At 38.2% G+C, this 27,037-nt stretch overlaps 2 protein-coding genes across 5 annotated transcripts in view; one reads left to right on the top strand and one right to left on the bottom strand.

The window, feature by feature from the left end:
- Positions 1-10,116, top strand: part of angpt2a (angiopoietin 2a) — a 31,282-nt gene extending 21,166 nt beyond the window's left edge. For all 3 annotated transcript variants that reach the window (XM_079854882.1, XM_079854881.1, XM_079854883.1), the window contains exons 6-9: positions 968-1,069; positions 1,162-1,328; positions 5,943-6,073; positions 8,862-10,116. In XM_079854882.1, the coding sequence (XP_079711008.1) occupies positions 968-1,069; positions 1,162-1,328; positions 5,943-6,073; positions 8,862-9,022 (561 nt within the window). In that variant the 3' untranslated portion in view covers positions 9,023-10,116. The remainder of the gene's footprint in view (positions 1-967; positions 1,070-1,161; positions 1,329-5,942; positions 6,074-8,861) is intronic.
- mcph1 (microcephalin 1) overlaps positions 1-27,037 on the bottom strand; it is a 123,488-nt gene that overhangs the window by 36,811 nt on the left and 59,640 nt on the right. For both annotated transcript variants that reach the window (XM_079854876.1, XM_079854875.1), the window contains exons 12-13: positions 19,581-19,743; positions 19,387-19,464 (exon numbers count right to left, since the gene is read on the bottom strand). In XM_079854876.1, the coding sequence (XP_079711002.1) occupies positions 19,387-19,464; positions 19,581-19,743 (241 nt within the window). The remainder of the gene's footprint in view (positions 1-19,386; positions 19,465-19,580; positions 19,744-27,037) is intronic.

Raw genomic sequence — 27,037 nt, 5'->3', positions numbered from 1 at the left:
TTGAACAGACGACAGAGAAATCAATGCGATTTGTTTCATGAAGCGCGCGCTTGCGACATGTTGTGTCAACAACTTCTACGTCTCAGAGCGGCGCGGTTCATTAAGCGGTTCTGTGCGTATTATTAACAAGAAGAAACTCGTTTACTCCAATCACTGCTCTGCATTCTGCATGAGATCGCATTACACCGGATAATTCAAATGTCACGAAAAGGCTGATTCAGGTCTCCGCTGCGTTTCCCAAAAGCATCGGGAGCTAAGCTGATCGTAGAGACCATAAGTGGAAACGGTTTTACAATCTACTTAGGCATACGATGCTTTTGGGAAACGCAGCGCCTTTCGTGACATTTGAATTCTCCTGTGTAATGCGATTTCTATTTAACATTGGTACATCGTGCAAAATGTTTGTGTGTGTGTCATTCATGAAACGTAAATTTAGCTGCAGCCAATAGTGACTGCGCGACCCACAAATGGGTCGCGACCCACAGTTTGAAAACCCCTGATCTAAAGTAAGGAGACCTAAATACACTCAAATACTTCAATGGTGCAGTTTGAGCTTGAAAGTAAAAAAAAAAAAAAAAAAAAAAAATTCTCTTGTGTGAAATAGAAGAGTATGGACATTCTGCCTAAAAACGTTTGTGTTTTAAGAATATAATTAAAATATGTGGTTTGAAAGATACAAGGGTGACTAAATGAGTTAATTATTCTTTTAAGAGCAACTCTTTTGCTTAAGTTCTAAACACGCTTCCCCACTGAGAGCCATTTTCTAAGAAACCTTTCTTTAGAAGTAATGAAAGACTGCCAATTTAACATTATTTTTAGACTTTCTTAGCATTCTGAGAAAGTTGCCCAAAAAGGTTATTTGTTTGTTATATCCTGGAAGAAAGGCATGACATGAGATTCAAGTGTATACAGAACGGACATGAATGATGAAATTTAGCCAGTAATTTACGATTTATTTTGTTTCCAGGCCTACTGCGACATGGAAATAGATGGAGGTGGATGGACAGTAATACAGAAGCGCTTTAATGGCCTTGTTGATTTTCATCAAACGTGGAAAAATTACACAATGGTAAGGATTTAATTGCGCTTACATCTTTCTTTGTACACTTCTGACAATTTTACACTGATATGAAACATGGATTTTCTGTATTTCCAATTCAGGGGTTTGGAGACATCTCAGGTGAACACTGGTTGGGGAATGAAATCATCTCCAAGTTGACACAAGAAAAACAACATGTCCTCAGGATAGATCTGACAGACTGGGAGGGGAACACAGCCTTTTCAAAATATGAACAGTTCTCACTTGATGGAGAGAAACAGAATTACAGGTGAAGAACTACACCGTGCCTTCATATACCTCGGAGTTTTGTGACTCCTTGGGTGTTTTTTATAGTATATGCTGTGTGATGCTGGAATTTTGCTATATCCAAGCATGTGATTAGCTAAAGACAAAAAAAGAAGGAAAATCTATGAATTTTGAAAGATGGTTGGTGCCTGTTGCATTCCCAAATGCAAATTATAAGTGACTCAAACACACAGCACTTACAGAGTAGCGTTTACTGTGAATCGAAACTGAAAATGAAGGAATTATCCACTGAATGAAAGCTATTGAAACATGCAGTGCGACTTTATTTATTTAATTACAACAGCAATGTGATGATCGCACCAATGTTCCCTCGAAGCTGTGCACATGCGCAGCCGTGCACTTCTGATGCCACGGCTGCACAATTAAGAATAAAATGCAGCGCAGAGGACAGAGGCGAAATGAGCGGAGAAATCCATTTGATTGTAGATTAAGTGAGAAATACTTGCAGTGGTCTGATCAACCGCTATAGAGTTGGTATTGCTATGGAGTAAAAAATGGTCAACGCAGTTTCCAGGTTTCATAGAAAGAGAATGATGTGAGCACGTGTGAGTGGCAGTGAGCCAAATCAGCCACGGTAGGAATAGTCATGTTTGCGGACCAAATAACTCAATCCGAAATTTGTTTAGGGCTCCTTGCCATTAAAAAGTTTGAAACCCCCTGCTAAAGTAAATGTTGGAAATTCATAAGCAATAAACAACTATTTAATGCTGTCTGTAGCCAATAATTGACTATACAAAAACACTTTATGGTTACCAAACCATCTCAGTGTAACAGCTTACTTTTTTTCATACTATATTATATTTTCTTCCTGCAGAAGGTTTTGTAAATAATTTTTTATAAATTTCTTGGTAAAGACTGGTACAGTAAACAGCACTGTAAAACTAAATATTCTCAGGTAACGTAAAATGTGCTTCATTTAGTGACTTCTTAATTAACTGCTTGTTTTCAAAAATATGATTTAATACCAAAAAGTTACATCAAGGTTCAAGTAAAAAAGAAGTTAAAAGTAACAACTGCATGTTGAAACCATTGTGTTTCTACGTATGCTGTACAGGTCAGGTATAAAGAATATTTTTGCTCAGGTGGCGAAAAATGTCCACCCAAATAGAGAGATAATTTTTTTTTTTGAGGGGACATTGGATCGCACTAAGCCATATCACATTCTCACAACCATGCATTGTCAAAATTCATAAAAAGTTACCAGGCAACTAGCGGATAACAGTTTCAATGTAGATTTTCTCGCAATTGGTTATTTGAACTCTGGCGCCGCGGGCTCATGCAGTGCTGTCATGAGCAATCCGTGCATTAAATAAATGTATTAGAAACAAAAACATTTTGTAGTTTATTTAGTATTTGTTTAAAGCAATTACGCGATTTCAATCATCATACAGTAACCAGTAAAAAACTATTTTTTTCTCGGATTTATGCAATTCACGTCGGTCATACTATTCAGGTCGGAAAATACAGAAAGCCGTATAAATATGAGAAAATCACATTCCTGTATATTGTTTATACAGTGATTATTTGCATCAGTACGCATGTCTGCTTTATGCTATGTGAGAGCAACAAAGAAACATGAAGAACTTGGTATTAAGAGTTGTAGTTAAGCATATCGTGAAGCAGAGTTTAGTTCTTTACCAACATTAAGCAACATCACAACTAACCACATTATTATTCATAATGACAGAATTGATGTGAACAGGTTGAACAGGTGTGTGTATATCAGCTATTTTAGAATATCTCCATCTAATTAATCTTCTTTAATCTTTTTGGTTTGTGACCATCAAGTCTGACATCAGTATGCTCTCATGTTTGAAGTAAAACACCAGGAAGCTACGAATTAGCTGTTGATTTGGTACACACCCATGTTAACACTGCTGTGCATTCCGCAATAAAAACTCTGGAGGGCTGGCACACTATTGTCACAACTCCAAAGAAAATATTTTGAAATCTGGAAATACGTACGGTCTATGTAATGTGAAAACATGACAACACAGTTCCCTGAACAACTTTTGCCATCTGACCCCCCAACAAGTTAGTGGGTAATTACCATTTTTGTAATGATATACAGTAAGGCTCTGGACTGAGACCTAGTGAGCTGTCTACTGCCTCCATAGGTACAGTAGCTGCCTTGTAAAGGCCTCAATATACAAATAACTAAATTATAAACGCAACACTTGTTTTTACCCCCATTTTTCATGAACTGAACTCAAAGATCTAATACTTTTTCTATATACACAAAAGGCCTATATCTCTCAAATATTGTTCACAAATCTGTCTAAATCTGTGTTAGTGAGCACTTCTCCTTTGCTGAGATAATCCATCCACCTCACAGGTGTGGCATATCAAGATGCTGATTAGGCAGCATGATTATTGCACAGGTGTGCCTTAGGCAGTGCAGTTTGTACTGTAAAACGTCAACATGAGGTGATGGTCATGGATGAATGGCACAACAATGGGCCTCAGGATCTCGTCACGGTATCTCTGTGCATTCAAAATGCCATCAATAAAATGCACCTGTGTTCGTTGTCCATAACATACGCCTGCCCATACCATGAGCCCACCGCCACCATGGGCCACTCGATCCACAACGTTGACATTAGCAAACCGCTCACCCACACAACGCCATACGCCTGTCTGCCATCTGCCCTGTACAGCGAAAACCGGGATTCATCCGTGAAGAGAACACCTTTCCAAAGTGCCAGACGCCATCGAATGTGAGCATTTGCCCACTCAAGTCGGTTACGACAACGAATTGCAGTCAGGTCGAGACCCCGATGAGGACGACAAGCATGCAGATGAGCTTCCTTGAGACGGTTTCTGACAGTTTGTGCAGAAATTCTTTGGTTATGCAAACCGATTGTTGCAGCAGCTGTCCAGGTGGCTGGTCTCAGACAATCTTGGAGGTGAAGATGCTGGATGTGGAGGTCCTGGGCTGGTGTGGTTACACGTGGTCGGTTGGATGTACTGCCAAATTCTCTGAAAAGCCTTTGGAGACGGCTTATGGTAGAGAAATGAACATTCAATTCATGGGCAACAGCTCTGGTGGACATTCCTGCAGTCAGCATGTCAATTGCACGCTCCCTCAAAACTTGCGAGATGTGTGGCATTGTGCTGTGTGATAAAACTGCACATTTTAGAGTGGCCTTTTATTGTGGCCAGCCTAAGGCACACCTGTGCAATAATCATGCTGTCTAATCAGCAACTTGATATGCCACACCTGTGAGGTGGATGAATTATCTCGGCAAAGGAGAAGTGCTCATATATACAGGTGCTGGTCATAAAATTAGAATATCATCAAAAAGTTGATTTATTTCAAGAATTCAACTTTAACAGGTGAAACTAATATATTATATAGACTCATTACATGCAAAGTGAGATATTTCAAGCCTTTATTTGTTATCATTTTGATGATTATGGCTTACAGCTTATGAAATCCACGAAATCAAAATCCCAGAAAATTTGAATATTACATGAAATCACAGTAATTACACAGTAATCCCATGGTCATTGAACCAGGTTTTGGTTCTTTTGGCAGTGTGGGCAGGTGCAAATCCTGCTGGAAAATGAAGGAAGCATCTCCATAAAGCTTGTCTGCTGAAGGAAGCATGAAGTGCTCTGGAAATGTCCTGGTAGACGGCTGCGTTGAGTGGACAGCACAGTGGACCAACACCAGCCGATGACATGGCTCCCCAAACCAACACAGACTGTAGAAACTTCACACTGGACTTCAAGCATCTTGGATTGTGTGCCTCTCCATTCTTCCTCCAGACTCTGGGACCTTGGTTTCCAAATGAGATGCAAAATTTGCTCTCATCAGAAAAGAGGACTTTGGTCCACTGTGCTTTATTAAATCCAGAGTCAACGCAGCCGTCTACCAGGACATTTTCAGAGCACTTCATGCTTCCTTCATTTTCCAGCAGGATTTGCACCTGCCCACACTGCCAAAAGAACCAAAACCTGGTTCAATGACCATGGGATTACTGTGTAATTACTGTGTGATTTCATGTAATATTCTAATTTTCTGAGATTTAAAATTTCATGGGTTTCATAAGCTGTAAGCCATAATCATCAAAATGATAACAAATAAAGGCTTGAAATATCTCACTGTGCATGTAATGAGTCTATATAATATATTAGTTTCACCTGTTAAGTTGAATTCTTGAAATAAATCAACTTTTTGATGATATTCTAATTTTATGACCAGCACCTGTGTGTGTGTGTGTGTGTGTGTGTGTGTGTGTATATGTGTATATGTGTGTATATATATATATATATATATATATATATATATATATATATATATATATATATATATATATATATATATATATATATATATATATATATATATATAAAATTTTTGTTGCATATGCAAGTGATTTACTTGCAATGTTAAGTTGGTCTTTATACCTTTGGGAACATTCTTCATCTCTGGCATGTCTAGAATGTCTTTAAATTAGAAAACCTTATTGAACAGAATTGAACAGAATTGTCTTATTGAACAGAATTGAATTACCAGACTAACTCGCATGTATAATATTTTATTTATATTTCTGATTTTCCAATTCTATAGGATACACCTCAACAACTACAGTGGAACAGCGGGTAGAACCAGCAGCATGGGACAGCCAGGAAGTGATTTCAGCACAAAAGATGTAGACAACGACAAATGTATTTGCAAATGCTCACAAATGCTCTCAGGAGGTAAGAGCAAATTACTTTCAAATACCTCTATCATTTCTTCAGTGTTTTACAGTATGCATCATAATTGTCTTATTCTAATGGATTTAGAGTACTCATTTGCCCCAGTTTTTTTAAGTCTGTCACTTGGCACCAGGGGTGTAAAAATACTTGATATACTTAATATAGTATACTTGAGTAGAAGTAAAAAAAAAAGTACAACTTTAAATTGTACTTAAGGATTAAAAAAAGTAAAAGTACCATAGCAAAAATGAAAAATGAGAGAGGAGATACTCGTTTAATCATTTTGGATCATCTTCTCAATGCAAAGTGAATTTACTGCATAAAATGGTTTGTTAGACATACAATACACAGAAAGATTTGGTTGAAAGAATAAAACAAAACAATGACGCAGAGGTAAAAAACATCTCTCAAGTCAGTGCATGCAACAACAATTAAAAAGCACATTCAGATGTGATGCAGAGGCCAGAATTGTATTCCAGACAGAATTCAATTTGGGGTTAGAATTGTTGCATTATTCCAAATAAATAGGTTGAGATCCACAAATAAATGTAAATATTAAAATTAAAAATAATACAATTAAAATAAATAAAATGAGATTGGCAAATAATTGTTTTTTTTTACAAATGTGTTAATGTCACAAACACAACTGCCTGGCATTCATTTGTGAATCGTTTTCTGTGCATTAGTAGATCCCCGCATGCATTTGTAGATTTTGAAACATTTCTAACGTCAAGATGTGCAGAAAAATCCACAAATAAGTGGACTCCACCCACTGTCTACTTAAGCCAATCAGATAATAGCCATTTGTGCTGACCAATTATAGCATGCTCTCGCTCCAACCAATCATTTTTTTTTATAAAAGGCAAAATCAGCCGTTGTGCCATGTCATACATCGTGTCTACCCCGTGTGAGGCTGTCAACACTGGACGCGTCAAAGCGAAAATGAGAATCATTTGTCCGTCATGTAAATTAACGTAAGTGCATGTAGTACTTATGAAGAACGAGCCTTCGTTTACTGTTGGTGAATCATCCTGTTGTGCTACGATTGGTCAGCTTAAGTAGACGTTGGGTGCAGTCCACTTATTTGTGGATTTGTCTGCATGTCTTGACGTTAGTGCTTCAAAATCCACAAATGCTTGCGGGGATCAACAAATACACAAGAAGCGATTCACAAATGTGTGCAGCCATCCACAAATGCACAAAGTCATTCACAAATGAATGCCAGGCAGATTTGTGTTTGTGACATAAAACACATTTGTAAGTATATTTTATTTGCAAATCTCTTTTTATTTATTTGTTAATTTTTTTAATTTTTGTGAATCTCTTTATATTTGTGGATCTTAATCTATTTATTTGTGAATTTTATACATTTTTGTGAATCTCTTTACATTTATTTGTGAATCTCTCAATCTATTTATTTGGAATAAATGTAACAATTATAACCTCAAAATCCAAGAATATGTATTGAGTTAATCACCCCTAAATCTATCTCTGGAAGATTTCTGTGTACTGTAGTCCAATGAGAGGCTTATGATAAGTGATAGAGAATTAAAACATACAATACTGACTTTTAAAACCACTTTTTGTGATGTATATTCAATGGCTCCGTTTGCAACAATAATGAAAGGTCTTTGAATTGTTTCTTTTTAATGGTAGCAAATATTTAAATGTGATTCATTTAAAATAATTAATCCGCATAACGTAATTAATCACATTAAAAATTAATTGATTGACTGATTGTTATCCCTAAAGACAAAAAAATAAAAAGAATTGCACTCAATCTTATACATTTACAATACACAGATGTCTAGCAGCTATATCAAAACAGACAAAAATAATGCATAGACTTCACATTACATTAGCAGGAGGGGAAAGCAATTTAGCTGCCTAAATGTGATTTCTCAGATTTGATGGTGAACTTTTGAAGCCAGAAATTGAAGAAAGTTAAAACTGAAGCATACAGGTTTGATGCACAAAAACAAACATAACTGGTTCAAGCAGTGATCAAGCAGTGGCTGAACTAGAGTTTATACAAGGGGTGGCCAAGTTCAGGGGGTCCATTGACCATGACAGAAAATGAGTGTGTAACCCTAACCTGGCATCTAAAGGTGATGATACACAGGGCAACTTTTTGAGCAATGTTGCTGGGGCACTTTCCCATTGAAAATGGGCAATAAATTTCTATCTGGATAAATTATGAATGTTTGAGCTTTCATTTATCACATGTGATGTGCATAAGATGGACGAAAATAATCTTCAAACATGTGACGATTACTTTTCAAATCAAAATAAAATTGTAAGGAGTAAAATGTACAGATTTTTCTTCAGAAATGGAATTAAGCAAAAGTACAAGTATTCAGTTTAAATTGAACTGGAGTAAAGTATAAATACCCAAAAAAGTAAAATGAAAACCCCTTACCCCAGAAATCTATATAAAAGGTGCTTTGCATTTTTTATAGTTGGGTCATGGTTTACTAAATTAGCCAGGAGTTAGTCACTGAGTAGCTCATTTGGGAACTTAGCCTTGATGAACATTGCCATTAATGGTCTGGGATCTGAAGACTTCCCCTTAATCATTCTTATTTTAGCTAGCAAAAAAAAGAACTACTACTAATACTAATAATTGAGGAAATAGGATTGATGCATTCAAAAACAAAATTGTTTATTTGTAATACCTGTAGTAATATTTGGGAGCCTGGTGTATGTTAACAACAGCCAACATTTTGTGTTGTCACAATATACTTCTGTTTTTATATCCTAAAGTATATATTTGTGTTGTATAATTTAGGTTGGTGGTTTGATGCCTGTGGACCATCTAATCTCAATGGAGTATACTACCAGCAGGGACAGAACACTAATCGTTTCAATGGCATCAAATGGTACTACTGGAAAGGTTCAGCATATTCACTAAAGGCCACGACTATGATGATAAGACCGTCAAACTTCTAAGCCTCTAGTCCTAAGGCACAATAGCCGCTTTTCCACTGTCGGGCCAGTGCGAGCCAGGGCAATGGGCTGTGCTGGGATAATAGCCTCTGACCTGTAGCACAGAGCCCCAAACACGCTGCGTTTCCACCGACGGGTCAGAAGCTCCGCATAGTTTCATCACATTTAGAAAGAATGATCAATACCATTCTAAAGAAAATAGACAGTCCCAATAGAGTTATATTTTCAGTCAGAGAAGGAGAAGCCCCGACGAGGCCCGATCAAGCCCTGGAAGTGACAGTGGAAACACGACTGGCGCTAGCATGCCATAGCACGCCTCCTTTTGGCCGGACAGTGGAAACACGGCTAATAACTACTGATGTCACTGTTTTCCTATCCTATAGAGAAACATTTGTTGGAGAGGTGTGACCTTCATGCACTTCTGATACAGGACTTCTATTTAAAAGATAAAGCACTTGGAAAAAAAAATTGTTACAGTTGTCAAATTGCTCATTGAACATGAAATCCTGACATACAACATATTAATGGAACTTCGTCAAGGGACAAGTTTTGTTCAAATGGATGTATTAATATGTATTGTTAATTGAAGAACAGCTGTAAAGGGGATATACACCTGTAAACTGAAGTACCTTGATATTTTACAGGATTTCCTTAATTCTTCATGTAGATAAGTGGAATCAGAACTATTTTCTTAGTGTGCTTATTTTATTTGTAAATACCAAATTATTTACAAAAATTATATTATTGATAAGTTGTCAAATGTAACCATGGTACAAGAGTGAGTTAAATGCACAAAGCTGAGGAGGTTCTTTAAACATGTCGTACAAATTGTTACTCTATAATTGTCATTCTGTTGCTTACACATGGTTTAGTGCTATGGACCTTCTTGTAGATGTCTTAACTGTGGACATTTGTTGACAGTTAACCAAATGCCACAGCATTTCTTAAAGGGTTCCTTTTTTGCAAAACGCAAAATTCACTTTTACATGGTTTTTTGAAGAAAAAAAATTGTCCACAGTGTGGACAACTAACCTATAACGGTAAAAATCCACCCACTCTTTTTTGTATTTCCTAAAAATAAAATTAAAAATTGTCTCAAAATGATTTGTTCATGTTTTCTACCCATTGTGACATCGCAATGGAACAGGCCCCTCCCATGACTGGTGACAGACTTTTCCCTATTAGCATAGATCCTCCCCTGAGTGAGCTGCACACTCACTACACTTGGCAATTGACGCCTCTTGCGGTTCAAACAAACAGGGCTGGGCAACCGTGCTCGTCATTACGTTGTGCGTCAAGTTCAAGAGTTACTCTTTTGGCGTAAATCGATGCGAACGGCCGTCTGCCGGAAGCTAGTTATTTTAGTCAATAAAGTTTTAAATATGGATATTTTTCTTATACGAACGCATCGCTTTACTTCAGAAGGCCTTTATTAACCCCCGGAGTGCGTGTGTGGAGCACTTTAATCATGAATAGATGCACTTTGATGGACTTCCAAAGACATACACCCATTCACTGCCATTATAAAGCTTGGAAGAGCCGGGAATTTTTTTAATAGAACTCCGACTGAATCCGTCTGAAAGAAGAATGTCATATACACCAAGGATGACTTCAGGGTAAGTAAATCATGGGCTAATTTTCATTTTTGGGTGAACTATCTCTTTAATTGTGAAGATAATAAACTTAAATATACAATGTACTTATAGACACTGTAATATTTAAACAGGTTTATAAGAAAATAATAATTGCCAGATTATCCTAATGTTATGTCTGACCATTCCTGTACTAATCTCTTTAGTTTAGACAGGTTTATCTATTAATGCACACTATACCAATCTGCACACTAACATGCATGATTGCATTTGCAAGTTATTCAGTTGAAAGATGTCATACAGCTCTTACAGTATATTGAAAACATGTTTCAATGTTTCATATAGACTCAAAAACAATGCCAGTCCTACTTAATAGGCAACATATGCGGTTCCAAAGGGCCCCCGTGGCCACCAGGGGGCCCCATACATGGGGTTCAGACTAATGCTTGGGAATAATAACTTAAATTTGCTTGTGTCAGTAACGTGTGATAATGTTAACACATGTTACACCTTTTTATATACAGAACATTTATGTAATAATTACAAAGCATACCCATTTTACACTAAGCAACAAATATTATCCAACAGTGTGACTGGAATAGCAACAAAGAGCAGTTCTGGGGGAAAAAAATTTGGGTTCGCTATCCTGAAAGTTTTTAAAACATGATAGTAAGGATCCCAAGATCTCTGTGGAATTTAATAAGGTTGACATTATTCATGGCAACAAAGTGTGCGAAGTGTCTACATGAGTGGGAAGTCCATTTCGTTTAGCTTAGGTAAAAAAGGTAGCCGGCCTTGTAAAACGAAGTAAATCATCTGAGCAAGCAAAGCATCTGACTTAGACTTTTGAAAACACTGAATGGGACACCTTTGCACAAGGAGCTAACCTAGAGGAATATGCCTCGACAGTCGTCATACATAACATTTTGCCCTGATAATGTGACTACAAGAAGAACCAATCAGAAGAACCACATCAATGTGTTTTCTAATCAGAAGCCTTGGTTTAATAGTGAGGTTAAAACTATTATAAAGGCTCAGGATACTGCTTTTAAATCTGGGGACATAGAGGAATACAGAAATGCACGAGGAAAACTGAGGAACGGCATCAAGGACGCAAAGCACAACTATAAACAGCGTATTGAGGATCATTTCAACAAAAATTACTCTCGCAGCATGTGGAAAAGAATCAAGACAATCAATGATTACAAGAGTGGTAACAGCCAGATGCCCAACAATGATACTGCTTTCCCTGATGTCCTAAACCATTTCTTTGCTTGTTTTGATGACGGAAACAAGCACTCATTCTGAACCCACAACAAGCGAGGTCCACTCTGACTAAAATTGACATCAAGAAAGCAGCTGAACCAGATGGAGTGCAGGGAAGGGTTATAAAAGAGTGTGCTGAAACAGCTAGCACATGTTCACCAATATATTCAATAACTCACTTCGACAGGCTATAGTCCCCACTTGTTTCAAATCAACTCCTATTATCCCTGTGCCAAAGAAATCTACAGAAAAATGCTTGAATGAATACAGACCGATTGCTTTGAAACCTATTATTATGAAGTGTTTTGAAAGGCTGATACTGACACACATAAAGGCAGCAATTCCCCCTCCATTTTTAACCATCATCAGTTTGCCTACCGTGCAAATAGATTAACGGAGGATGCCGTTTCAACTGCATTGCACACAGCCTTGACTCACTTGGAGCACCAGAACACTTATGTAAGGATGGTTTTTATTGATTTTAGTTCTGCTTTTAATATGATAATACCACACAAACTGGTAACAAAAATCAATAATCTAATCCTTGCACGTGGATCTTAAATTTTTAACAAACAGCAGTGTGTCCCCTAGGATTTTTTTCAGGGGGGGTGGGCAGACCCCCCGAAACTACTGTACTAGTGTTGCAGAGCGGGCTTGTTACGGATACGTGGTGTTGTCAGACGCGGCGCACAGTAGGCGGTTGTTTGTATCGGTGCACTTCTAGAGTGAGCTGAAATGACGAGAGTGCAGATACATTTTTTTTGTAAAAACATTTATTTACACATCACAACGAAATGAAACTTTGAAAATGAAAAGTTATTTTTTTCTCACAAATTCTGTGTTTTTTTTTCTGGTAATCAAATGAAGACATAAAACATAAATTGAATTTTTTTTAATCATATGAAATTTGTACAAATACAGCAGCCGCACACTCAAACACTGTGCAAGATCAATTTATTAACAAGCTTTCGGTCTTGCGACCTTCTTCAGGCATACAAACAAAGTGAATGTGGCCATACAAAAGGGCTCTTACCAATCACCTCTCCTGATTGCATAAAGCCAGACACCTGTGTTAACATGGCTAAGGCTACAGGGATAGGGAACATGGGAAATGTAGTTCAACATAGCCTATATCAAGTATAGCCTTAGGCACAGGGTCTACTGAAAACAAAAAACATAAATTACATCAAAACTTCAAATTGATAAATACATTACAAGATTACATTGCATCGACACAAATAGAAATAAAAAGAAACCACTATTCTATGCAAATATCAGGATATGACCATCATAGAGCATAGAGTAGTCTATTGTGATGAGATTAAAGAAACACGCTCATATCAAACTCCTCATTGAGACCCAGTGGTTGTAGAGCTTCTAACATATAGATCCAATACAGCTCTCTCTGACATAGTCGCCTGTCAACATCACCCCCTCTCTGAGAAGTAACCTGTTCTATTCCCTGAAACCTGAGGGAGGATAGAGGATGCGAGTGGTTATTAAAGTGGCGGGCAACAGGGTAATTCATATCATTTCGTCTTATTGAACTTTTGTGTTCGCTAATTCTTTGCTTCAGAGGGCGAGTAGTTTTACCAATATAGATTATATCACACGTGCATTTAAGCATATATACGACATTTTTAGTGTTGCATGTGATAACCCCTCTTACTGGAAAAAAGTTCCCTGTTCTAGGATGTGTGAAAGTATTTGTTTTCCACGTATTGTGGCACTGTGCACAGTTACCACAAGGGTAATTTCCATGTTTGAGGGGAGCTAAAAGTGTCTGTCTGGGACTTGGTATTGGCTCTAACCAATTTATTTCGTAGGTTTGGCCCTCTTTTGTAAACAAAAAGGGGTGGGTCTTTGAAATGTTGGATGAGAGCTGGGTCTGAGGTCAAAATGTGCCAATATTTAAGGATGGTACTCTTAAACATGTGAGCCTGAGGGGTATAGGTGGTAATACAGGTTACTGAAAAATTGTTTTCTTCCTGGATACTCTTTGTCAATAAGATCTGTCTTGGCTTCGACAGGGCAGCCTGATGGGCGTCCTCAACACACTGAGCAGAATAACCCCTTTCTAGAAACCTTTGTTTCATTTCCAAAAACTTTTCTATGTATCACATGCAACACTAAAAATGTCGTATATATGCTTAAATGCACGTGTGATATGATCTATATTGGTAAAACTACTCGCCCTCTGAAGCAAAGAATTAGCGAACACAAAAGTTCAATAAGACGAAATGATATGAATTACCGTGTTGCCCGCCACTTTAATAACCACTCGCATCCTCTATCCTCCCTCAGGTTTCAGGGAATAGAACAGGTTACTTCTCAGAGAGGGGGTGATGTTGACAGGCGACTATGTCAGAGAGAGCTGTATTGGATCTATATGTTAGAAGCTCTACAACCACTGGGTCTCAATGAGGAGTTTGATATGAGCGTGTTTCTATAATCTCATCACAATAGACTACTCTATGCTCTATGATGGTCATATCCTGATATTTGCATAGAATAGTGGTTTCTTTTTATTTCTATTTGTGTCGATGCAATGTAATCTTGTAATGTATTTATCAATTTGAAGTTTTGATGTAATTTATGTTTTTTGTTTTCAGTAGACCCTGTGCCTAAGGCTATACTTGATATAGGCCAGTGGTTCTCAACTCCAGTCCTCGGGACCCGCTGCTCTGCACATTTTGTATGTCTCCCTTATTTAACACACCTGAATCAGATCATCAGCTCGTTAAGAGAGACTCCATGAACTGAACTGAGTGTGTCAGATAAGAGAGACATACAAAATGTGCAGAGCAACGGGTCCCGAGGACTGGAGTTGAGAACCACTGATATAGGCTATGTTGAACTACATTTCCCATGTTCCCTATCCCTGTAGCCTTAGCCATGTTGACACAGGTGTCTGGCATTATGCAATCAGGAGAGGTGATTGGTAAGAGCCCTTTTGTATGGCCACATTCACTTTGTTTGTATGCCTGAAGAAGGTCGCAAGACCGAAAGCTTGCTAATAAATTGATCTTGCACAGTGTTTGAGTGTGCGGCTGCTGTATTTTTACAATTTTCAATGATGATTTAGTTTAGCAGCACCTCACTATAAGACTTTCTTGACGGATGAGCGGTGGCTTTTTCTATTTTGTACTACTGTGTTACACCTGCCCTCTGGACCTGTGCATCTAATCAAGATGACATCCTTCGAAGAAATTAATGCCCATGTACTCAACAGGGCTGAAACTTTTGCCTTCTCAAATACTCTTTAAAACCACACACTCCCTAGAAAACTATCCATTGGCAATAGAGGAGACAAAAACCAAGCTCCTCCGCCTGAAGAAGAAAGAAACACGCCTTCAACTCCATGGATATGCACTAAGTGAGTACTGGCGCAATAAACGCATTCCTCAAGGCCTACGCATACAGAAAGCACCCACCACTGGCAAGGAATCAAAAGACTTTGTGAAAAAATGGTGTGAAATCTTGAATAAGTGCTCCATGGACTTGATGCTGCTAATAATTGAGGAGGTTACAAAGCAAAAAGAGGATGTCATAAAAGATATTGAAAACCAAGAAACACTAATAAAGGAGAAAGTTGGTGATGACATCTCCCAAATCCTTGATTCGATTAAACAAACCCTGAAAACCTTTGAAGATGGTTTGATGACCACCAAAATCAGAAAGTACAAAAGGGATGCTGATGACTACCAACAAGGAAAGGTCTACAACTTCCTGTGTTCTGAAGACACCCAACCTTCCTCCAGGAGACGCCAGATCACTCAGCAGAATGAAACCACCTCAGCTGAGAGTGACATCCCCACTGACTCGGACTCCTCCTGGGGTTACCAGCGTCCTAAGGGGAGATCACAACCAAAAAAACGACCAAGGCAGAACAAGAGGAAGACGAGACGTGGGAAGAAGAAACGCAGACACCAGGAACAGGCCCAACACGCATCTGTGGGTGAAAACCCGGTAATCAACCTCTCCAACAAGGTACTGACCACGCATGAACTCTCTGCTTTATCTAAAGGACTAAGTTTTGTTTCTACATGCTCAGTTGATTCTTTTGAAATTAAAATAGATTTATTTCGCTTTTTTAGAAAGCTTAAACTGAAGCACATGTTTGGTGATTATGATATACAAATATCTGATAAACCTGTATTTAGGAACAAGAGTAAATTCATTCCTATCTGTGAAAATACTACTATCCAAACATTTTGCAGAGTGGTTGAAAAAGAAATTCTGGACAAGTACACTAGAAACTATTCCTATTCTAATATGACCTATCATGAAAGATTGGCCATAGAAGAACTCTCTAGAGACAATGACATCATTATCAAACCAGCTGATAAGGGGGGTGTGATTGTAGTGCAGAATATGGCTGATTACAAAAAAGAAGCTTATTGCCAGCTAAATGACGAACAGTTCTACAGGAAGCTTAAGGTTAATCCTACTTCAGATTTTCAAAAGAAAATTCTTAATGTCACAAACATGGCTTTATCTTTGAACTGGATATCTAAAGATGTGTATGACTTCCTTAATTGTGAACATCCTGTGATTCCTATATTCTATATGCTACCTAAGATCCACAAGAGCCTTATAGAGCCAAAAGGTCGACCCATTGTGGCTTCTAATGATTCCCTTTTGGAACCCTTGTCCATCTATGTGGATCACTATATTAAGCCGTATGTTTCTAAACTTCCATCCTACATCAAGGACTCAACTGATGTCATTAATAAAATCTCAGAAATTAACGATCTACCTGGTGATATTTTTCTGGTCACATTAGATGTAGAAAGCCTCTATACAAATATACCCCATGAACGAGGATTAGATGCCTTAGGTTTTTACCTCCAAGATCGCACTGATTTATTTGTGAATTGGCCTCTCTAGTCCTTAAGCTAAATTACTTTTCCTTTGTAGGGGAGTTTTATTTACAGCTAAAAGGCACATCCATGGGCTCCACCTTCGCTCCAGACTTTGCCAATTTATATATGGGTATGTTTGAGTGTAACTTTGTCTTCAATCCTGACAGGAACCCCTTTTGTCAAAAAATCCTTAAGTGGTACAGATATCTTGATGATATATTCTGTCTTTTTCAAGAGAAAAGGGAAGAACTCTTAGAGTTTGTGTCTTTTTTGAATGGTGTCTACACTGATTTAAAATTCTCAATTGAATATGATCTACAATGTGTATCTTTCCTTGACATGTGGATTGAGTTAAAGGATGGAGGCCTCCTCACCACACTATACAGGAAACCCACTGACCGTTACACCTTCCTTTTGGCAAGTAGTGCCCATCCTAAAGCCTTGAAAAATGGCTTACCTAAGAGTCAGTTTTATAGACTGAGGCGCATATGCCATTCTGATGAAGATTACATAGAAAAGTCTTTGGAAATGAAACAAAGGTTTCTAGAAAGGGGTTATTCTGCTCAGTGTGTTGAGGACGCCCATCAGGCTGCCCTGTCGAAGCCAAGACAGATCTTATTGACAGAGTATCCAGGAAGAAAACAATTTTTCAGTAACCTGTATTACCACCTATACCCCTCAGGCTCACATGTTTAAGAGTACCATCCTTAAATATTGGCACATTTTGACCTCAGACCCAGCTCTCATCCAACATTTCAAAGACCCACCCCTTTTTGTTTACAAAAGAGGGCCAAACCTACGAAATAAATTGGTTAGAGCCAATATATTACCAAGTATTACTATGTTGAACTACATTTCCCATGTTCCCTATCCCTGTAGCCTTAGCCATGTTAACACAGGTGTCTGGCATTATGCAATCAGGAGAGGTGATTGGTAAGAGCCCTTTTGTATGGCCACATTCACTTTGTTTGTATGCCTGAAGAAGGTCGCAAGAACGAAAGCTTGCTAATAAATTGATCTTGCACAGTGTTTGAGTGTGCGGCTGCTGTATTTTTAAAATTTTCAATGATGATTTAGTTTAGCAGCACCTCACTAAGACTTTCTTGACGGATGAGCGGTGGCTTTTTCTATTTTTTAATCATATGAAATTAAAACTTTTTGTCAAACAACGTGCTCCACAATGAGATATTTTTTAATTATTCCTTAATGTTTTGATGATCATTTATTTGTATTAGTGTTAGTTTTATTATTACATTGAGACGTATCTAAATTCTACTGTAAAACAGTAATATATTTCTGTCAAGTTAAACCGAACCTTTGTTTTGACGGGTTGCCATGAAGACCTTTGAGTTTGTGCGTTTATGAAAAAAAAAAAAAAAGTAATAAAAATGACATAGTAAATAAAGCACCAGAAAGTGTTTCTATTTAATAAATGTAAAGTTTTTTTTGTCCATTTGTGATAAATATCAAATAATGTGGTCATAACATTGACAAAGCCTATAATAAATGTGTAACCTATATAATTCACATTTTCTATAGCATTTTTTAAAATAATTTTTGCAAGGAGAAAATAACAGGCTAATAGATATTAAGAATACGTTTTAATGAAATACAGGTATTACAAGTGAAACTAGTCAAAATCTTTGGTTATAGAGCCACTTAGTGGTCAAGAGCAGAAATGCATTGGCTGCTGCAACCGAGGCAGCAAAAAATATATTCTAGTTGAGTGGCATCTGTACTTCATAATTTGAAATGCATTACATAAAATGCAGCAGTGTCTAATTATGTTGCATACAAATGACTGCAGGTGTGCTACTGTATATATAACAGACCAAAAAAAAAGGATTGTATAGATAAAGTCATTGTATTCTTTTGTTGTTGTTGGATATTAATCACAAAATGCTAAATTGTGCGTAAACCACTAGGAGACCACAGATCGATGTCATTACCTGTACTGCATTAATATCAAAATACACACGATTACATTTTGAAGAACAGACGGAAGAAAATCTGTCGATGGGCATCTCATTCGTTGTATTTTGTATGTTTAGATGTTCAACCGCAGTCATGAGCACAAGCACTCTCACAATGCCCAAGCAAAAAGTTTTCACTCATTCTTTTCAGTGTCAGAGGTCTGAAAACAGTTTATGCGAGCACTGCAAATTTTCTCATCAGGACCATCAGGAGGTGCTCCGAGTTTAGTTCGCTTTTATGCCCACAGAGGGTTTTTTTATACCCATTGTGAACGCAAAACACTGCAGGTTCACTTCATTTTGAATGTCTAATATTACAAATGCAGCTGTAACTATGTAATATAATTTGTATATTTAAAAAAAGTACAACAAGATTTGAAACACCATCTCTCCTGCGTGGTCATAATGGGGACAAAACATCCCTATTGTAAATTACTGATGATCCAAAACCAGTCATATGTGAAGAGAATATTGTTAATCTTCTCCTAACAAGGCCATATATTAAAATCTGGGTAGATTAGACGGTACTCAAACAATGAGATCTCGTAATCAATGTGTTGAATGCAGAAGAAATGGCCAGGAATAAAGATCTGAGACTATGTTCAGACTGCAGGCAAAATCAGATTTTGTGACTGTATGCACTATTAATATAAGTGTACTTGTGTACTTACAGGTGCAGCTGGAAAATGATCGGATAGCTCATATGGTTCTTCAGGAACCCACTGCCTGTGCTCCAAACACCATAGGATCTGCACGGATAAGAAAAAAAAAGATACAATATATTAACTATCACCTAAATCTTTACAGAATGATGTTTATCACAGTTATGAAAAAATACACACAAAGCAATAAGCACTATACACACCCACTCAAAGGAGAGGATCCAGCAGCCACGTGCAATGCCTAACAGGATATTAAGCGTCCGCCGTGGGCTGCCGGACACCACATGAGTGGTGCTTTCACACACATTATCGACCACTGTAAAACCACCCAGATTTCTGACCAGCTGGAAGACTACCTCTTGCTTCCTAAACACAAATGCACAACAAACAAAAATCATAAACTTCAGGGTTTCTGCATGTCTCAATTCACCCTTACACAAATTAAGGCCTTAAAAAGGTCTTAAACCAGAGCAGAAAGTCTTAAAGTCATGGTGTTGCATGGACTGCAAAATAATTATTTTTGTCCCGTTTTCCAATACAAATAGGGGGGAGGGGGAGGGGGAGGGGGAGGGAGAGAGAGAGGGAGGGGGAGGGAGAGAGAGAGAGAGGGAGAGGGAGAGGGAGGAGGAAGATTTGAAGAAAGACTGTAGAAAGAGAGAGGACCGAGATTTTACAAAAGGGTTATGATCAGGCAAGAGCTTTACAGAGACATCCACTCGTGCATTGCGTGTGCGTGCATTTGGAGGCAGAGAAATTGAGAAAGGGGTTTGGTTGGCTTGATTTCAAATATCAACAGTGTTTCTCATATATCGCTTACTGCAGCTTTAAGAATCTTTAGACATCTGCACTGGAAAACAAGACAAAAATACTGAGAACATCACTTTTTTGCAGTGTGATCAGAAGGTGGAGTAAAAGATATTTCCATATTCTACTTGTTTGGAGCAAAGCGATTAAAGCTAAAATGAATTAAAGTAATGAATCTCTGTTGAAAGTTGTAATTTCAACATCTAAATTGTATATAACACATTTCCCATTATAAATTATGATACCGCTTGGTTTGTTGGTCCGTTTGGTTGAATTGCTTTCTCACCTCAACCAAGCTGCCTCAGAGTTTGTTTTTAATTGGGCCGAGACAACCACGTTCAGTCGATCTCGGAGAGATTGTTTTGGAGCGGATCCGAGCACAATTGCTATGATCATATTTGCCTAAACGAACCGAACTAAGGGAGAACATCAACAAACACTCCAAATGAGCCAGGTGTGAAAACGCCCTTCGAGAACATATTGTCGTATTGTTTTCACTTCAATTTATTCCTTAAATTTTCTTTACTTGGTCTTGAAAAGGTCTTTAAAAAGTCTTAAATTTACCTTCACAAAACCTGTTCATGTTTGTCCAGTTTATTTTCAGTTTTATACACCGACATTTATACTATTTATACTGGTGTATGACCACAACTTTATCCAAAAATCTGCATTCCCACACGGTTAGAATTTTCAGCACAAATAACTTTATTTTGATGTATTCCATTATTCTGATATATAATTTCTCATCCTACAATATACAGAATTTGGTCATAATCTTACTTTAGATCAGAGTTCTGCACGTGGGCAGTAGGCCTGTCAAGATAATATATTGACTCATCGCAATATATATGGACATGACCTGATCATTTTGGTGACGTGATATATTGCCCATTATAAATGCCGATCGCACTGCCTCTCTCATCTTATCTGCTCTCCATGTTGGAGACTCAAGCAGCTCCTTTATACACAGAGCGGACATCGACAGGTGAAAAGATAGGTATAGAAATGGTATAGTGTTATAGTGTTTTCCTGACAACTACAGAGTAAAGACAGTTTGGAAGAATAAGTCCAAATGCACTCAGTATCAAAGTCGGCATCCACTGTTCCTGTGCAAATATAAACATCACAGCGTGAAATGGTGCACGCTCGCAGCTAGCGTTAAAGGCCCTATTTAATGTGTTGATGTAATTTCCACTGAAACAGGAAGACAGGGTGCAACATAGAGCAGCTACAATAGCCAATAGCGCTTTGTTAATATCACAGCTCGACCAGAGCCGTTGAGCTTGACAAAGCAGCATTTGACAGTTTATGACAGTCAGAGTCTAATAGATTCCCCTTTTATATTTAATATGAAACTGTCACCAAAGCAAAGGCGTGATCATAATCATGCTGAGGATGTGTAGTTTGAAAAAAAGTGTAATTTATGTTGGTGCGTAGTACTGGTGTTATGTCAGTGCTGTTTCTAATGCCGATACTGTCTAACTGATTCTCCTCCTAATCTCCTCCATATCCCTTTAAAATATATCATTCTATGCAGAATTCAAATGGGTCCAATACATTTTGTGTTGTCTGTGGCGATTCGCGCATATGATCCGCTCTGTGCTATCATGTCTCTAGTCAGAGCAGACTGTGTGCATGCCGTGGCTATTCACATGACTTACTCACCCCCAATGAAAAGCATATTTACACAGTCTGAATCGTTCCCTATCCACTATATGTACCATTCACCATATAGAAAATAGTAATTTTGTAATAAGTGACCGATTTCAGCTGCAGCTTAGATTCTAGAGAGCATTTGATTGGACAGATAATCTGATGAGAAACTGAAGTGCAGTGATGTCATCAAAATCGTTTAATCCATATTGGCTGAAGTGAGAGAGTGTAAGTTTTGGACACTTATATCTTCTAAATGCGAATTTTGTCAAAGCGAATTTTGCTTGACAACCTTAAGGCTAACACATTCATACTAAAAGCCAAAAGTCAATTTTGATTAAATGGGGACTTTAAGGCCGTTTCACACGGGACACGGAAGTCGCGAGTGTCTAGTTCATTTACAGAGAACAAGTTTTTACATTCCACTGCACTGTTTTTCTGTTTTATACAGTGAGGAAAAAAAGTATTTGAACACCCTGCTATTTTGCAAGTTCTCCCACTTAGAAATCATGGAGGGGTCTGAAATTGTCATCGTAGGTGCATGTCCACTGTGAGAGACATAATCTAAAAAAAAATCCAGAAATCACAATGTATGATTTTTTAACTATTTATTTGTATGATACAGCTGCAAATAAGTATTTGAACACCTGAGAAAATCAATGTTAATATTTGGTACAGTAGCCTTTGTTTGCAATTACAGAGGTCAAACGTTTCCTGTAGTTTTTCACCAGGTTTGCACACACTGCAGGAGGGATTTTGGCCCACTCCTCCACACAGATCTTCTCTAGATCAGTCAGGTTTCTGGGCTGTCGCTGAGAAACACGGAGTTTGAGTTCCCTCCAAAGATTCTCTATTGGGTTTAGGTCTGGAGACTGGCTAGGCCACGCCAGAACCTTGATATGCTTTCTTACAGAGCCACTCCTTGGTTATCCTGGCTGTGTGCTTCGGGTCATTGTCATGTTGGAAGACCCAGCCTCGACCCATCTTCAATGCTCTAACTGAGGGAAGGAGGTTGTTCCCCAAAATCTCACAATACATGGCCCCGGTCATCCTCTCCTTAATACAGTGCAGTCGCCCTGTCCCATGTGCAGAAAAACACCCCCAAAGCATGATGCTACCACCCCCATGCTTCACAGTAGGGATGGTGTTCTTGGGATGGTACTCATCATTCTTCTTCCTACAAACACGTTTAGTGGAATTATGACCAAAAAGTTCTATTTTCGACTTTCTCCCATGACTCCTCTGGATCATCCAAATGGTCATTGGCAAACTTAAGACGGGCCTTGACATGTGCTGGTTTAAGCAGGGGAACCTTCCGTGCCATGCATGATTTCAAACCATGACGTCTTAGTGTATTACCAACAGTAACCTTGGAAACGGTGGTCCCAGCTCTTTTCAGGTCATTGATCAGCTCCTCCCGTGTTGTTCTGGGCTGATTTCTCACCTTTCTTAGGATCATTGAGACCCCACGAGGTGAGATCTTGCATGGAGCCCCAGTCCGAGGGAGATTGACAGTCATGTTTAGTCAAGTCAAGTCAAGTCATCTTCATTTATATAGCGCTTTTAACAATGTAGATTGTTTCAAAGCAGCTTTACAGAGATAAGCGTATAATTTAAGGTAACAGAGATTGTTCTGGCTTTACAGCAGAGTTAAGTTATTTTCCATCTAAAGCTAGTTTTGATTGATTTGTTTCCGTTGCAACGATCATTTGTTATTAAACCAGGGGCCGCTAAGACGACACCATTCCCTCTACACAGACTTTAAACGCGAACCTGTGAGAAACGCTGATGGCGTTCACATGCGCATTTAGAATGGGTTCTATAGTTATGTGCGTTTGAAAATACGCAGGTTTGGAATTCCCTACAAGCCAAGCCTAAACAAAGTACTTGTCTTTCCTTATAAATTTTGATAAAGAATTTTATTTTATTTTGTTGCTTTGGGGTAGGAACGCGAAACGAGTTTTCCCGACAACGCCTTATCTGTATAGTGGTAGAGGGATCCTCCATAGGGAGAGACTAGTTGGCACTTCAGCACTGCGTTGTCATCGGTCCAGGCGAAGGTCCTTCGTCAGATCTGGATACGGCCTGGATCCGGCAGGCTGCAGGAAAACCTCGGGATAAACACAGACACTAAAATTAGCGTAGATGCCATTCTTCTCATGATGTAACGAGTACATCAGGATTTATAGGAAGTGTTCCCGGTTCCGGCTGACCTAATCTATGCAGCCTAACATTAAATTATAGAAGTCTATAATGTATTATGTGAATGCCAGGTCAAAGAGATGTGTCTTTAATCTTGCTTTGAACTGACAGAGTGTGTCTGCTTCCCGGACAATGGTAGGAAGACTGTTCCAGAGTTTTGGTGCTAAATAGGAAAAGGATCTACCGCCAGCAGTCGATTTTGATATTCTAGGTATTAGTAACTGGCCGGAATTTTGAGATCGCAATAGACGTGACGGACTATAATGCGTTAAGAGCTCACTCAAGTACTGCGGAGCTAAACCATTTAGTGCTTTGTAAGTAATCAGCAATATTTTAAAATTTATGCGATGTTTAATAGGGAGCCAATGCAGTTTTGACAGAACTGGGCTAATATGGTCATACTTCCTGGTTCTGGTAAAAACTCGAGCTGCTGCGTTTTGAACCAGCTGTAGTTTGTTTATTAAGCGTGCAGGGCAACCACCCAGTAGAGCATTACAATAATCTAGCCTTGAGGTCATGAACGCATGAACTAATTGTTCCGCATTTGTCAATGAGAGCATATGGCGTAATTTAGACATTTTTAAGATGGAAAAATGCAGTTTTACAGATACTAGACACGTGACTTTCAAATGAAAGATTGATATCAAAGAGCACACCCAGGTTCCTAACCGACGACGAAGACTTAACAGAGCAGCCATCGAGTGTTAGACAGTATTCTAGGTTATTACGTGAGGAAGTTTTTTTGTCCAATAATTAGAAACTCTGTTTTTTCAGAATTTAGAAGTAGGAAATTACGAGTCATCCAATTTCTTATATCCGCTATGCATTCCGTTAATTTTGTGAATTGATAAGTTTCGTTAGGTTTTGAAGAAATATAGACCTGAGTATCGTCGGCATAACAGTGAAAGCTAATTCCATGTTTCCTAATGATATCTCCTAATGGTAGCATGTACAGAGTGAACAGCAGCGGTCCTAGTACTGAGCCTTGTGGTACGCCATACTGAACTTGTGATCGATGAGACATCTCATCATTTACTGCTACAAACTGATAACGGTCAGATAAGTATGATTTAAACCATGCTAGTGCATTTCCCGTAATGCCAACATAATGTTCTAATCTATTTAAAAGAACGTTGTGGTCAATGGTGTCAAATGCAGCACTAAGATCGAGTAACACTAATAGCGAGATACAACCACGATCGGATGATAAGAGCAAATCATTTGTGACTCTAACGAGAGCAGTCTCGGTACTATGGTACGGTCTAAATCCGGACTGGAAATCCTCGCAGATATCATTTCTTTCAAGAAAGGAACACAGTTAAGGATACTGCCTTTTCTAATATCTTTGACAGAAAAGGTAGATTCGAGATCGGCCTGTAATTGACTAATTCTGTAGGATAAAGTTGCGTTTTTTTAACAAGCGGTTTAATCATAGCCAGCTTAAAGTTTTTTGGTACGTATCCTAGAGACAAAGATGAATTAATGATATTAAGAAGAGGATCGAGGACCTCTGGAAGTATCTCTTTCAGTAGCTTAGTTGGTATAGGGTCTAACATACATGTTGTCGATTTAGATGATTTAATGAGTTTAGTAAATTCTTCCTCTCCTATAGCAACGAATGAATCAATTTTTTCCTCAGGGAGACTACAATGCACTGCCTGATGCGATACTGTAGTAGACGGTTGCATAGTTATAATTTTGTCCCTGATATTATCAATCTTATAAGTGAAGAAGTTCATAAAATCATTACTGCTGTGTTGCTTGGAAACTTCTGGGCTTGAAGCTTTATTTTTCGTTAGTTTAGCCACCGTTTCAAATAAATACCTAGGATTATGTTTATTTTCTTCTAATAGGGTTGAAAAATAAGCAGATCTAGCAGCTTTTAAAGCCTCTCTGTAAGTAATTGAGCTCTCCTTCCATGAAATGCGAAATACCTCTAGTTTTGTTTTCTTCCAGTTGCGCTCCATTTTTCTGGCTGCTCTCTTAAGGGCCCGAGTGTGCTCGTTGTACCACGGCGTTGGACTATTTTCTTTAATCTTCTTTAAGCGCAACGGAGCAACTGTGTCTAAAGTGCTGGAAAAGAGAGAGTTAAACGTTTCTGTTGTAATATCTAGTTCTTCTAAGCTATCTGGGATGCTGAGATGATGAAACTGATCAGGAAGATTATTAATAAAGCAATCTTTAGTAGCAGAAGTGATAGGTCTCACATATTTGAAACACGGAGTCGGCTTTGCAGCCTTGGCTAAATGCAAATTACACGAGACTAGATAATGATCTGAGATATCATCGCTCTGCTGCAGAATTTCAACGGCATCAACATCTATTCCGTGTGATAATATTAGATCTAGAGTATGATTACGACAATGAGTAGGTCCTGACACGTGTTGTCTAACTCCAATTGAATTTACAATGTCTTTAAATGCCAATCCCAATGCATCTTTTTCATTATCGATGTGTATATTAAAATCACCAACAATTAGTACTTTATCTGCAGTCAATATTAATTCTGATAGAAAGTCCGCAAATTCTTTGATAAAGTCTGTATGGTGCCCTGGTGGCCTGTATACAGTAGCCAGCATAAATCTCAAACGTGATTTATCGTTTACACTATATATTTTTACATTAAGCACCAATGCTTCAAAAGAATTATATTTAAAACTTGATTTCTTAGTGGTTTTGAAACTATTACTATAAATTACAGCAACACCACCCCCTTTGCGTTTCAGACGAGGCTCATGTTTATAACAGTAATCTTGCGGGGTTGATTCATTTAAAGTAATGTAGTCGTTTGGTTTGGTTGTCTATGAATTCTATATTATTAAGCGGACACCACTTAGACAGCCAACCGTTAAGCGAACACAATCTACTAACTATCTCATTACTCCTGCGAACAGGAAGGGGGCCAGAGCAAATTACAGTCCTTGACATCGTACTTGCAAGTTCACACACCTCTTTAATATTAATTTTGAGTCGAACATCGTTAGTGCCGACATGAATAATG

This window comes from Squalius cephalus (assembly GCF_949319135.1).
Source record: "Squalius cephalus genome assembly, chromosome: 21".
NCBI lineage: Eukaryota > Metazoa > Chordata > Actinopteri > Cypriniformes > Leuciscidae > Squalius > Squalius cephalus.
Note: the sequence above shows the minus strand (reverse complement) of the source record. Positions and strands in the feature narration are given on the sequence as shown.